The 11,505-nt window shown below is 35.7% G+C and overlaps 3 protein-coding genes across 3 annotated transcripts; 1 reads left to right on the plus strand and 2 right to left on the minus strand.

Annotated features, from left to right (window-relative positions):
• Positions 1-231: 231 nt before the first annotated feature.
• LOC103843248 (syntaxin-125) lies at positions 232-1,743 on the minus strand. Its single transcript, XM_009119949.3, has 2 exons — positions 1,045-1,743; positions 232-952 (listed from the first exon to the last, which is right to left on the minus strand). Exons 1-2 carry the CDS (start codon positions 1,506-1,508, stop codon positions 520-522), a joined length of 897 nt encoding a protein of 298 aa, XP_009118197.2. The 5' UTR covers positions 1,509-1,743; the 3' UTR covers positions 232-519.
• A 332-nt stretch (positions 1,744-2,075) lies between these two features.
• LOC103843249 (endonuclease 1-like) lies at positions 2,076-5,335 on the plus strand. Its single transcript, XM_018654133.2, has 9 exons — positions 2,076-2,462; positions 3,231-3,411; positions 3,517-3,624; positions 3,798-3,853; positions 3,978-4,061; positions 4,148-4,243; positions 4,340-4,404; positions 4,478-4,551; positions 4,967-5,335. The coding sequence occupies exons 1-9, from the start codon at positions 2,337-2,339 to the stop codon at positions 5,086-5,088; spliced, it is 912 nt and encodes a 303-aa protein (XP_018509649.1). The 5' UTR covers positions 2,076-2,336; the 3' UTR covers positions 5,089-5,335.
• A 278-nt stretch (positions 5,336-5,613) lies between these two features.
• On the minus strand, positions 5,614-11,386 carry LOC103843250 (katanin p80 WD40 repeat-containing subunit B1 homolog). The gene is made up of 17 exons (XM_009119951.3): positions 10,507-11,386; positions 10,016-10,146; positions 9,817-9,934; positions 9,510-9,736; positions 9,319-9,421; positions 9,159-9,229; positions 8,868-8,942; positions 8,644-8,787; positions 8,392-8,554; positions 7,951-8,313; positions 7,645-7,860; positions 6,896-7,563; positions 6,746-6,820; positions 6,547-6,659; positions 6,268-6,384; positions 6,108-6,176; positions 5,614-5,971 (listed from the first exon to the last, which is right to left on the minus strand). Exons 1-17 carry the CDS (start codon positions 10,529-10,531, stop codon positions 5,911-5,913), a joined length of 2,739 nt encoding a protein of 912 aa, XP_009118199.2. The 5' UTR covers positions 10,532-11,386; the 3' UTR covers positions 5,614-5,910.
• Positions 11,387-11,505: the final 119 nt, after the last annotated feature.

Consider the following 11,505-nt stretch of genomic DNA (forward strand, 5'->3'; position numbering starts at 1 on the left):
CTGTTTTTTTCAAAAAAAAATTACTATTATAGGTTACTTAAAGTTAGCTTCATCAAAAGAAAACTAAGATCATAATTAACCCCGGTCTCTTAACTCATGATTTGTCATTTTTTTATAGTTTTTTACACTTTGGAAAAGACGTCTAACATTTTTTAATTTTTCTTACTTAAAAGTTAAGAACCGTCTTTTATTCGAAGTTAAAAATCTCAATTAAAAGACCGGGGTTAATCATGGTCTAAGAGAGAAGTGATCTGTTTCACTTGTTTTTTTTAATTATATAGAAACCCTAATACATAACATTGTCACATCAAACACTAAAGATGGAGGATAACACATCCAAAACTCAGGATTGCATTAAAAAGAATGTGATAACAAACCGGTGTTTCAAAACATTTTCTACAAATTTCTTTTCATGGTTGTTACCATAGTCTAACTATTCTCCATCGATCCCATAAAGCCAAAAAAAAATGAATAAGAGAAGAGATATTGTGACAATCAAGACCAAGCTCTCTAGCCACTTCACTTCAACATGAGCATAATATGGGGTAGAGCAGGAATAAGAAGAAGGATAAAGACAACGATAAAGAGAATAATGGCGTAACATGTCCATTTCCTCGAGCTCTTTTGGTACTCCCTCGCATCTTGGAGCTGCTCAGTCCCTCTTCTCACAAACGAGCTCGCCTTTGCCACATGACTCTCTATATTGTTCAGTTGCTGCCCTTGAGCTTCCACTAGAGCCGCCATGTCCAAGAAAACTTGGTGCAACTCGAGTAGATTCTTCTCAATCTCCTTCACTGCATCATGTCTTTCTTGAATCTCAGATATAGTGTCCATGATCTGACCTCTTCCTTGCTCTTGAATCGCTTTTTGGAGAAAATTTTCACTCTCACCGCTTGCAATCAAGTTATCAATTGTTTGCTCGTCAGCTTGTTCTCCTGTTATTGTGAAATACCTACACCGATTCCAACATAGTCATATATCCTTCTATACAAGAATATAAACATAGCAATAGCTTGCGATACAAGAAACCGAAAATGGAAAGACCTGCGTTCTACGGTTTCTTTGTACTCATCGTTCATTCTTGAACGTAGACCCTGGAAACTATCCATCAAGTCCTTGAGCTTCTTCCCGAGACCGCTAACCACAGACGACCGAGTCCTATCCGTAGACGAACCGGGCCCACAACCAGGGACATTACGGCTATTAGCGTTAGCTTTCTCTAGGGCTTCGAGCTTCTGCTTGATCATTTTGACCCTCTTAAGGACCTGACCTACGTCTCCATCCATCTTAGCTCGTAGCTCCTTCACCTTCTTGGCATTGTGAACCGTCTTGCATTCTTCGTTAGAGTCTTGAAGCTTCTTATAAAGAGTCTCGATTCCTTTCATGTCATCCTTCACATTCTCGACATCCTCGAAGAATTTATCGAGGTTCATCGTTTCTTGACCTGCTTCAACATCGCCAAATTGAGCCTGGTTCCTCTTGAATGAATTTGAGAATAAGTCATTCATTTTTTTACTATTTTTTTTAGTTATGTACAATTATTATTTTCTTGTGATTTTTTCTTTTTAGTGCTTTTGAATGATGATCATCACCCTCGTCCTCCTCTCTGCCTGAGTACGAGGAAGATGCGATGAGGTTTTGTTGGGAGGTTTTTTTTTGTTATATTAGAATGAGAGTCGCATGCAGTTTTGGTAATTGTCTAAAATTAGTTAATGGCATAACTTTTTCTTAACCAAATTAGCTCACTTTGTTAAAAAGACGTTGTTACCCTAATAATGGGCCGAGCCCCGAGCCCAATTATGGGTCTAACTTTCTGCTATATTCATGTTTTTCCAAGACGTGTTTGATGAAAAAGATATTAGGTTTAGAAAAAAAATATAAACATGCTGGCATGCTGCTATTTCAATCTGAGTCAAATATTCAATCTGAGTATCTAGTCGCTGTTTGTTTACGTAATGAGTTGTATATGTCGCGTAGGGAAGATGCTGCTACAATTGAGGAATATGCTTTTAATCAGTAAGATAACGACTCTTTGTTTTAATGTTATATATATATCGTGTTCCTTTTGTCAACTTTACGAAAAGAACGTATGAGACTCGAAATATCTTGCTTGCACACAAACTCAACATCTGTATGTTACTTGTATGTAACGTAACCGCTCAGACCCAAAAAAACTAACTTGTAATCCCAAATTGTCTCTCTCTCTATATATATATAATGTCTATGTGTGTTCTGCTTGCAAAATTTTATGAAGTTGTTGTAAACAAGAATACATAGAAGAAGACACTCTTTACACAAGAAGAAATCATTCCACAAAAGATTCAAAGGTTGAAGATATGGCATCGGCTTGTAGATCATCCACGACGTTGGCTCTTGTATTTGGTGTAGTAGTTTTGTGTTCCGTTACTCCTGTCCAAAGTTGGAGTAAAGAAGGTCACATTCTTACATGCCGGATTGCTCAAGTAAGTTAATGATCTATGTGTATTTGAATCAAGTATTGTAGTGATTATCTAACCTTTTGTCAGTCAATTTGGACCGGATAATCCGAAATAGTAGAGCTAATAATTAAATAAATATTAGTTGCCACCATATTATACACACTTATCCAAATAGTGAAATATGAAACAAGTTACCGAAGCAAATATAATTTAGCCTTGACATTTATGATCACTTAAAACTATACATTTAGATTTTAGATCGTATACGATTAAACTAATACTGCTGAAAAAAATATATATATTGCTATGAAGTTTGACAAGCAGTTGAGAGCATTTAGGCAACGGCTGCTTGAACACTGAAATCAGACTCCATCAAATTTTCTATAGTGTATTAAATGAATCCATGGACCCGAATTCTAATTATATACAAAAATGATTATGATAACTGTATTAAACATACCTATAATAAAATTTAAAGTATGATTGACATAATAATTATTGTTATTAAAAACCGGAAAATTTCTCATTTTTACTAGTCATCCGTTTTTAGGGGCATCTCCAACCTCACTCCATATAGAGCAATGTTTTTATTTTTTGTTTATTACTTCATTTTTTATTTAATTTTCTCAATTTTGGAGTAAAATATGGAGTGAGGTTGGAGATATATCTCATATATATGGTTATGCATACGAGTAATTAAGACTAATACGATATTGAGCCGTATCAAATTTAAAGATTCTCTTTGGCAGTTCTTACAAAGTCACACTAATGGCGTTTATGTGGTGTGAACAGAATCTTTTAGAAGCAGGACCGGCACATGCCGTCAAGAATTTATTACCAGATTACGTGAAAGGAGATTTATCGGTATTGTGTGTGTGGCCTGACCAGATCCGATATTGGTATAAGTACCGTTGGACCAGCCCTCTCCATTACATCGACACTCCTGACCAAGCCTGCTCTTACGAATACGACAGTAAGCCATAAACCGAAATCTCCTTTACTTTCCGGTTCTATCATTCTTGAGCCGTAGTTAACAAATGTGAAAAATGATTTTTTAATACTGTAAATAATTTAATAGGGGATTGTCATGATCAACATGGGTTAAAGGATATGTGTGTGGACGGAGCAATACAGAATTTCACGTCTCAGCTTCAGCATTACAGTGAAGGAATATCTGATCGTCGACGTACGTGGTCTTTTGTATTTATTTACTATAATAACGATATACAAATATTAACTCCATATAATTCGATTTTTCAAAAAGGAAAACGTTAATATTTCGCTTCGTTTTGATGTGTTTTTCACTTAAGGATTTTTAAAACTTTTTGTTACTGATTATAGTCTTGTTTAATCTCACAGATAACATGACCGAAGCCCTTTTGTTCTTGTCTCATTTTGTGGGAGATATTCATCAGGTTTATTATTCCTCCCGATTCCACATTATATAGTTATTGTATATTTGTTATTTTCAGATATTTAATTCTAACTAGCTTGTTACTGCATAACATATTTATATATATATATATATTCTTGTAAAAGCCGATGCATGTCGGATTCACAAGCGATGAAGGAGGAAACACGATAAAATTACGCTGGTACAGACACAAATCAAATTTACATCATGTAAGTTTTTTTTTAATACTTTTACAACTTGGAAGAAACTTCATTACGATAAAAAATGATTACTAAATGAAAAGAAAACTGTAAAGGTATGGGACAGGGAGATCATTCTCACGGCTCTAAAAGAATACTACGACAAGGACTTGGATCTTCTCCAAGAAGATCTTGAGAAGAACATCACCAATGTAATACACCATTCACTATATTCTACAAGGATTTTCATATGTAATCGTTTTGTAACCGATGACTTATACATATAATGGTTTATCATAAAATATTAGGGATTATGGAAAGACGATATATCTTCGTGGACAGAGTGCAACGATCTTCTCGCTTGTCCACACACGTAAGTTTTAAATTGTTTGGGTTGAAAACCGGTTCAATAGCGTGAAATGAATAAATTGAAAATGTATTTGTAGGTATGCTTCTGAGAGTATAGAATTAGCTTGTAAATATGGATATGAAGGCGTGACGTCAGGTGTAACATTATCAGGTACATCGTTTACTTTTTTAATCTTTTACTAAACAAAATTAGTTTAATTACAAATCGAATCAAATAAATTTAACCAAACGAGTTGAGTAGTATGAATTCGGTTTTGAGTTTTTATTTAACAAATGAACCGAATACCCTCGATTTCTGATTGTCAAATATACTTTGACAATATGGTAACCATATCTTAAGATTCAAAAGACTAATGACAAAGTCTGAAATCTTGAATTTAACAAAGAATTCTTAACTTTAGGCTTATAACTAACGGCATTGATTAGATTGATTGTTAAGAAATTTTGAATATAATGGATTATAAAATTTAGTTTGTTGATCTGAATAACATTAATCACTCTTTTTGGGTAATACCATAATTCTATAAGAAAATAAAAACTAATTTCCCTAGAATACGTTTTTGCAGAGGAGTATTTCGATACAAGGATGCCAATAGTGATGAAGAGAATTGTTCAGGGAGGACTTAGACTAGCCATGGTACTAAACCGGATTTTTAGTGAAAACCATGCTGATGTTGCTGCCACTTGAACCGAAACCGGACCAGGATCACCAAAACATCTGATTAGGAAACTATTTGGTTATTTACAAAATTCCATAAGACTGATCGGACACTCTTTTCTTAGTAGCTATTTCCATTTGACGCCTAATGCCTGCGGGGCTAGTTATTTGTACATGTGTTTAGGATTAAATCATATGCTAGTTTCATCGTGTGATTGTTTTATATACTATAATTATATTATTTTAGTTGAAATGTTTAAAGTTTTTCTTGAGATGATGAACATGCCTAAGTTTTAGAGAGCAAAAAAGAAGAAAATCTGAAGGAGAGGTAGAAAACCAAAGCAGAGAATATGATTATAAGATCTCTGATTCCAAAGCGAATTGAGCAATGGCATGCTATGGCCTTCATGTTAAGCGTATGTGGTGTTTATCTAACACACTGATCCAGAATTCAACTGATGACCTCTACATCTATTTCAAGCTGTATTGTAGATACGAGTGTTCTGTGACACCATTAAGAAACCGATCACAAAGAACTCAGTGGAAGGGTATAAGAAGTTGCAGGCTTTGTTTAAAATCATTAGATGCAACACTTGCTTGATGGAGAACCGATGACAACAAACAAATCAAGAATTGAAGCTACTCAGGCCAATTATATGATTTGATTTACAACCATATACCAAATTAGTTTCCAAGTATTTCTTCTAGAGATTTAAATATTTCCTTTCTCACTAATATATATGAATCCGCAGATATTAAAAAGTTCCGTGAGACACAAGGCGCTTCTTTGCAGTTTATAGTTAAAAAGAACTTGCAGAGCAGCTCCATGATCATTGTTTGCTTTGCATGTGGCTATGTTTGTTGAAGAACAAGGTTTAGTTCTTGAGCCTTTCTTGTTATTAGACCGCCTCTTCTGTATTCACACGTAAGAAGAGAGAGCCCAAAAAAAAAACAAGAGCAATAAGAAGATAATCCGATTCTAAAAACATCAACAGTTAGTTAGATTCATTAGGAAGATGAAGAAACCAAGATGCTTATGATGTTTTTACCTTGCGAGAATTGGAAGAATCCTTTGAATCTTGTGCAGTCCCGCAGAACAAACTTGGCAGATTTGTATCCTGCATTGTGATTCCTTTTACTTCTCTTGGTATATGAAGAGCAAAGTATTAAAGTAACTGAGGTTCAAGAGAGTGTCATGAACTCGAGTACCTTTCATCCGCATGAAGATCAACGCCGACTATCCTTGGAGCTGTGACAGTTGAGCGTATAACTGTACCGAACACTGCTACAAGCTTCAAGAGCATGTCCAAGGACACATTAACAGGCCTGAACAATCATTTAACAATCTCAACTTAAACATGACATCAGATAAAGCACAAAGACTGTTTATAAAAATTTATTTCTTCCCTCAATCATAAACTGGAGTTGAGTTTATCAAAAGCTAAAACAACATGGCTAAGGTGGAAATATAATATGATCTTTATTTACCTTTCTGTCCTGCTACCCAATAAGCTTGTAAGGACAGGGACCAATTGAGAGAACATATCCAATGTAAGAATCTCTATCTTGTCTGTTAAAATACTGATCACATCTGCTTGAACCTGTCCCAGTATATATGAGTTAGCTAATCTAAACATCCAACCATCAAATAAAAAAATGTAGTCTACTAAGAATCTGAGATGCTCACAGACTGATCTGTCAGCTTTCTCAGAGCCCCTATTGCCCCTTTAACATCGCTACGTTCCCAAAAATGCCTAACAATCTGCATGTTTGTGAAAAAATCAAATACTGTAGTAAATAGTAGCCAGAGAAATGAACAGAAACAAGAATGCTTTACTTGTAACTTTGTCAATCTAGATTGAAGAGTGCTTAAGAACTCCTCATGAGTTTGCATTAGATTCTCAGTGATGTCACTATCAGTTTGTGATGATAAATGTGTCTCATCCTGAGCCATATCAGCCACCTGATCAATCTCAGTGGGTGGTGTAGCCAGCATTTGAGTTACACGGGCAGGTGAAGTCCTATCTGGACGTGTTGATGTTACAGAACACTCATGAGATGTCATGCTCACTGCCTGACTAAGTGACATAGGCCTTACTCGAGCTGAGGAAGTCCTACGTGGTCTTCTTGACAAAACAATATGTGTTGCCTGATTGAGTGTCAAAGGCAATGTCCGGGCTGGAGAGGTTCTAGATTGTGTTAATGATACAGAAGGCTCATCATTAGTAGACTGGTTGAGTATCACTGGAACTGAAGAAGTCCTAGCTGGTTGTGTTGAAGGAGGCTCATCAGATTTCATGTTGAGTACAATAGGCATCACTCGAGCTGGAGTACTTCTAGCTCGCCGTGTAGATACTACCACAGGAGCTTCACCTGTCTGTCTTGATGTCTTATCCGGATCTTGCTCCACTGCATTAGTATTATCTGCTTCTTCTGTATGGGTAATTTTTTCTCCTCTCTCAAACCTCTCAACTAATGAGCGTGTTCTCCCGGAGACAACTTTTACTGAAAACATTTAAATGTTATGAAAACAATAACTATTAAGAAAGCTTTCTTTATAGTTTTGATTTTAAATCAAGAACTTACTTGTCTGTTCATCACCAGGCTTTTCTGGTGAAAGAACTCTTTCAGTTTTGGTGGAACTGTGCTGGTCATTTGTATCCTCAACGTTTCTACCTGAGTACTCCAACCCACCTTTGCTGTTGTTGAGAGTCGCTGAATCAACAGACATTGCTCGTCTTGACTCATTGTGGTTGTTGTTATAGGATGACCTCTGTACACGAGGTGGCTTATGCAGCATGCCTGAGGCAAGATTGCAAAGATATTAAAAAGATAAAAATAAATATCTTAAAGCTAAAATTTTAATGTAACTAAAGAGAACATGGAACCTACGAGTTGCTTCATCAGTTGGTGGTTCGGATGATAAAGCTTTTTCAAACTTGTACATAATCCCCTTGATGGTTGAGTCTTCAGCATTTCGAGTTTGTGTCTCCTCTTCAATATCTTGTGAGCTTTTCTTCCGAGTTCCATATTGAACAGACGCTGATTCTTCAAACTTTGCTAGAGTCTTTCTTACATGAGCTGGTCTTAGCATCATTCCGGGATTAGTTTTTGAGGAAGCGACAGATTCACTTCTTGAATGAGAAGATTCTTCCCCACTATCACTATCCACAACACTATGCATTCTTGAAGACTTGTCATCTGCATTCTGCTTCTCGCTCGCCCTAATAGCCCCTTTCAAAGTTCCACCTATGGCTTTTAAAAAGAAGAGAGGTTCATATCAGACCAAGCACAAGCTATAAGCACACATCTGATCAAGACAGTTTCACTCACAGTCAACGTATATGTTCTTTATCTCTTTTGTCTCATAGTCCGGGGATGAACTTCCCCTTGAGCCACACCCCTTTCTCTCAGAAGCCTGCTCATCCAAGACACTGAATCTTTTCACCATGCATTCATTCTCATCCTCAGATCCAGCTCCATACGGCTCAAGTTTCTGGAGATTAAACCAACACAAACAGTTTCAAAACGTTTTCAAGATTCATCTTTCACAGAACTTATGGACATGTGCAATAGGTGACATACCGATATATCTGAGACCCAAATCCCAACAGAGTTTCGGTAATATGAACAGCCAACGAACTTGTTTTCGTTGATGCAGAAGTCACCAAGGGTTGACCATCCCATTTCAACACTATCCCGGCATATCACTGGTTCCCATGAATAAACCTGCGTTATAATCCATGAACGTTTGACTCTAGATAAACATCTAAGCTGTGTAGTTCATCACAAAGATAATAAAAAAAAACCTTCAAGCTATCATCCAATCCACAGAAAAGGGTTCTTCCATCTGGATGAAAAGCAATTGAGCGAACTCCAGTGGCCTGTGAACAACGGACAGAACATGCCAAGAAGAAGATAAGTTTTGTTACATATTACAAAGTTAATCCAAATCTAGATTAGTACTTCATCAGATGACCATTTTCTGATATGGTCAATCTATGAGGTTTTCTTTCACACCAATATCTCCACAACAAGTCATGTTATAAGTCAAATATAGATAAAATCTATTAGAAACAAAATTTCACAAGCTCAGGTACCTCTGGTCTAGTAGATCCAATCAATTCAAACGTTTCTAAATCCCAGAACTTCACAGTCCTGTCAGCAGAACCTGAAGTAGTAAATGAAATCAGAAGACCTCAAAACAAAACATGTGGCTGTATGCAACAGTTTACTCCTAAAAATGAGTCAGAAACTCACCAGTGGCTAGGAGAAACTCAAGAGGGTGGAAGTCTAGGGAACGGATAGGTCCATCATGAAACTTAAACTCATGCAAGAGCTTTCCAGCAGTTATATCCCAAATCTATTGCATAAAACAAACAAATGTACATTGTTACACTAACATCTACTAAGAAGATAAAAAAACATTAAAATGATACTGCTGCTCTTACCTTTACAACGTTGTCAAGTCCACCAGACACTAACCAACGCCCATCAGGAGTAAATTTGACAGTACTAATGCCACGAGTGTGACCTTTATACGTTTGGATGCATCCTTTCTTTCTGATATCCCAAATCTTTAGAGTTGCGTCACTAGATCCAGACGCAAGGTATTGACCAAACGGATGAAACTCAAGAGCAGAACAGTTTGATATGTGTCCAGTAAAACCTCGAACCACTACACTTCAAGAGTAATAGTTAGAAAAAAAAAAACAAGACCTCACCATCTGAAACTTTAACAATTAATATAAGCTTTACCCTTTGCTTCTTGTAGATTCCACAGCTTAATCACACCGGAAGAAGCTCCAGCGAGGACCAAAGCTTCTTCCGAGTTGAAAGTTACTGAGTCAATAGGGCTTGTATGTCCACAAAGACTCTGCAGAAAACACAGGAAAGAAAGTTGCATCACTCTGCTACCAAAGAGCAACAAGTAGTAAGAGATAAATGTGAGACGGACCGTTAGAGAGGTAGACTTGCCGATTGACCAGAGTTTGACCTTGCAGTCATCTCCGCCGGTTATAAGGAACCGTGTTGTCTTCTTTCCGATACTTAGACAATTCACATTTGCTGAATGTGCCAAGAACTCCTCTTTTTTTTTTTTTACAGATTAAGTCAAGTTATAACTTATAACACAAAGAACAAATCATATCCAGACAAAAATAAAACAGAGAAAATACAAATAAACAATGTCTCTTATATCATGGAAAATCCAAAAAAAAAACTTATCAAGATTTTGTTAATAACAGATTACCAAAAAAGAGAACATAATGTAGATAAACCCCTAAAGCTGCATTTATACAAATAATCATTGCAAAATTCTAAATACTAAGTTTACAAAAAAAAAATTATAAATGCTAGGGGTGAAAATAAATAGATATATTAAGAGAAATTTTGTTACTTTGTAATTGAGATTAAGTTTCCAAGCAGAGAATAATGTAATAAGGATACGCAGCTTGTATCCACGCTTCGCCATTGTTGCAACTCTGTTTCAGTCTCGTAGTATCATACGAAGCTGAAACCGAATCAATCTCCAGCTTCCCGTAATTAAAAGTCGGAGATGGGAAATAAACAGAGAAAATTTGAAAAATGTAGTTGTCACTACACCAAATCTCTCAAAGATCTTTAAATGTCATATGACATGACAAGAGTTTAAAAGAACAAGTACTTGAAAAGAAACGAGAGATTCAAAGAGTGGTACCAACAACGAACGAAGCAGAAGAAAAAAAGAACAGAGACGAGTCATAACCAAAAAAAAAAACCTTATGAACTTTTCTTCCCACCTTTTCAGATTCTGTCTTTTTCATTATTTTTTTGAAAACAAATATTCTCGTTCGTATTATTTGATTTATTTTATGATGTCAGATACAAAAAAAAAAAGACATTGAAAACTTCAGAGCATTGGGCCGTGAATCCAGTTTTCTCGTCGTAAATTCTCCTGACGAAAATACCCTTGATTTGTCGTACTCGTATTGTATGACGTTGATCATCAACTAATTCGATTTGAATATATATGAAGTGGCCTTAATTCAAGATTGAATGTCATACCATCTCAAACATTTGATTTTTTTTTTCTTCTTATAACCAAAGACAACGATCCAATCTACAAATGACAAATTCGGATTAGATTGATTATAAACTATTTGGTTATATGTATTTGTTTAATCGTTCATTTGAAGTTTGACTACGCATACAAATTTTTATTAATGTTTTTAGATTTTTAAAATATTTTTGGTTGGATTTAAACGCTAGATATTATGTCCACATCAAAAAAAAAATATCATATTGTAAATGTAAATAAATAAATATGAAAAACCAATCAAAACACTAAAACTTGGGGTTGGTCTAATACTAATAGGGTTATTTAGTAAAGATCACAGTTAAGCTCCTAATTGGCATGATCTGTAACATTTGCGTATATTCTATTCATCTGAATTTTTATTAGGTAGA

Source organism: Brassica rapa, chromosome A09, assembly GCF_000309985.2.
Source record: "Brassica rapa cultivar Chiifu-401-42 chromosome A09, CAAS_Brap_v3.01, whole genome shotgun sequence".
Taxonomy (NCBI): Eukaryota; Viridiplantae; Streptophyta; class Magnoliopsida; order Brassicales; family Brassicaceae; genus Brassica; species Brassica rapa.

Excerpts from the sequence above, each read along its gene's own strand:
- LOC103843248 (XM_009119949.3), bottom strand. The coding sequence starts at position 1,508 with ATGAATGACTTATTCTCAAATTCATTCAAGAGGAACCAGGCTCAATTT. Across the intron at positions 953-1,044 it reads AAAGAAACCGTAGAACGCAG|GTATTTCACAATAACAGGAG; the intron begins GTCTTTCCATTT and ends GAATCGGTGTAG.
- LOC103843249 (XM_018654133.2), top strand. The coding sequence starts at position 2,337 with ATGGCATCGGCTTGTAGATCATCCACGACGTTGGCTCTTGTATTTGGT. Across the intron at positions 2,463-3,230 it reads TTACATGCCGGATTGCTCAA|AATCTTTTAGAAGCAGGACC; the intron begins GTAAGTTAATGA and ends TGGTGTGAACAG. Across the intron at positions 4,405-4,477 it reads CTTCTCGCTTGTCCACACAC|GTATGCTTCTGAGAGTATAG; the intron begins GTAAGTTTTAAA and ends ATGTATTTGTAG.
- LOC103843250 (XM_009119951.3), bottom strand. The coding sequence starts at position 10,531 with ATGGCGAAGCGTGGATACAAGCTGC. Across the intron at positions 9,935-10,015 it reads GCAAGTCTACCTCTCTAACG|AGTCTTTGTGGACATACAAG; the intron begins GTCCGTCTCACA and ends TGTTTTCTGCAG. Across the intron at positions 6,660-6,745 it reads GAAAGCTGACAGATCAGTCT|GTTCAAGCAGATGTGATCAG; the intron begins GTGAGCATCTCA and ends ATACTGGGACAG.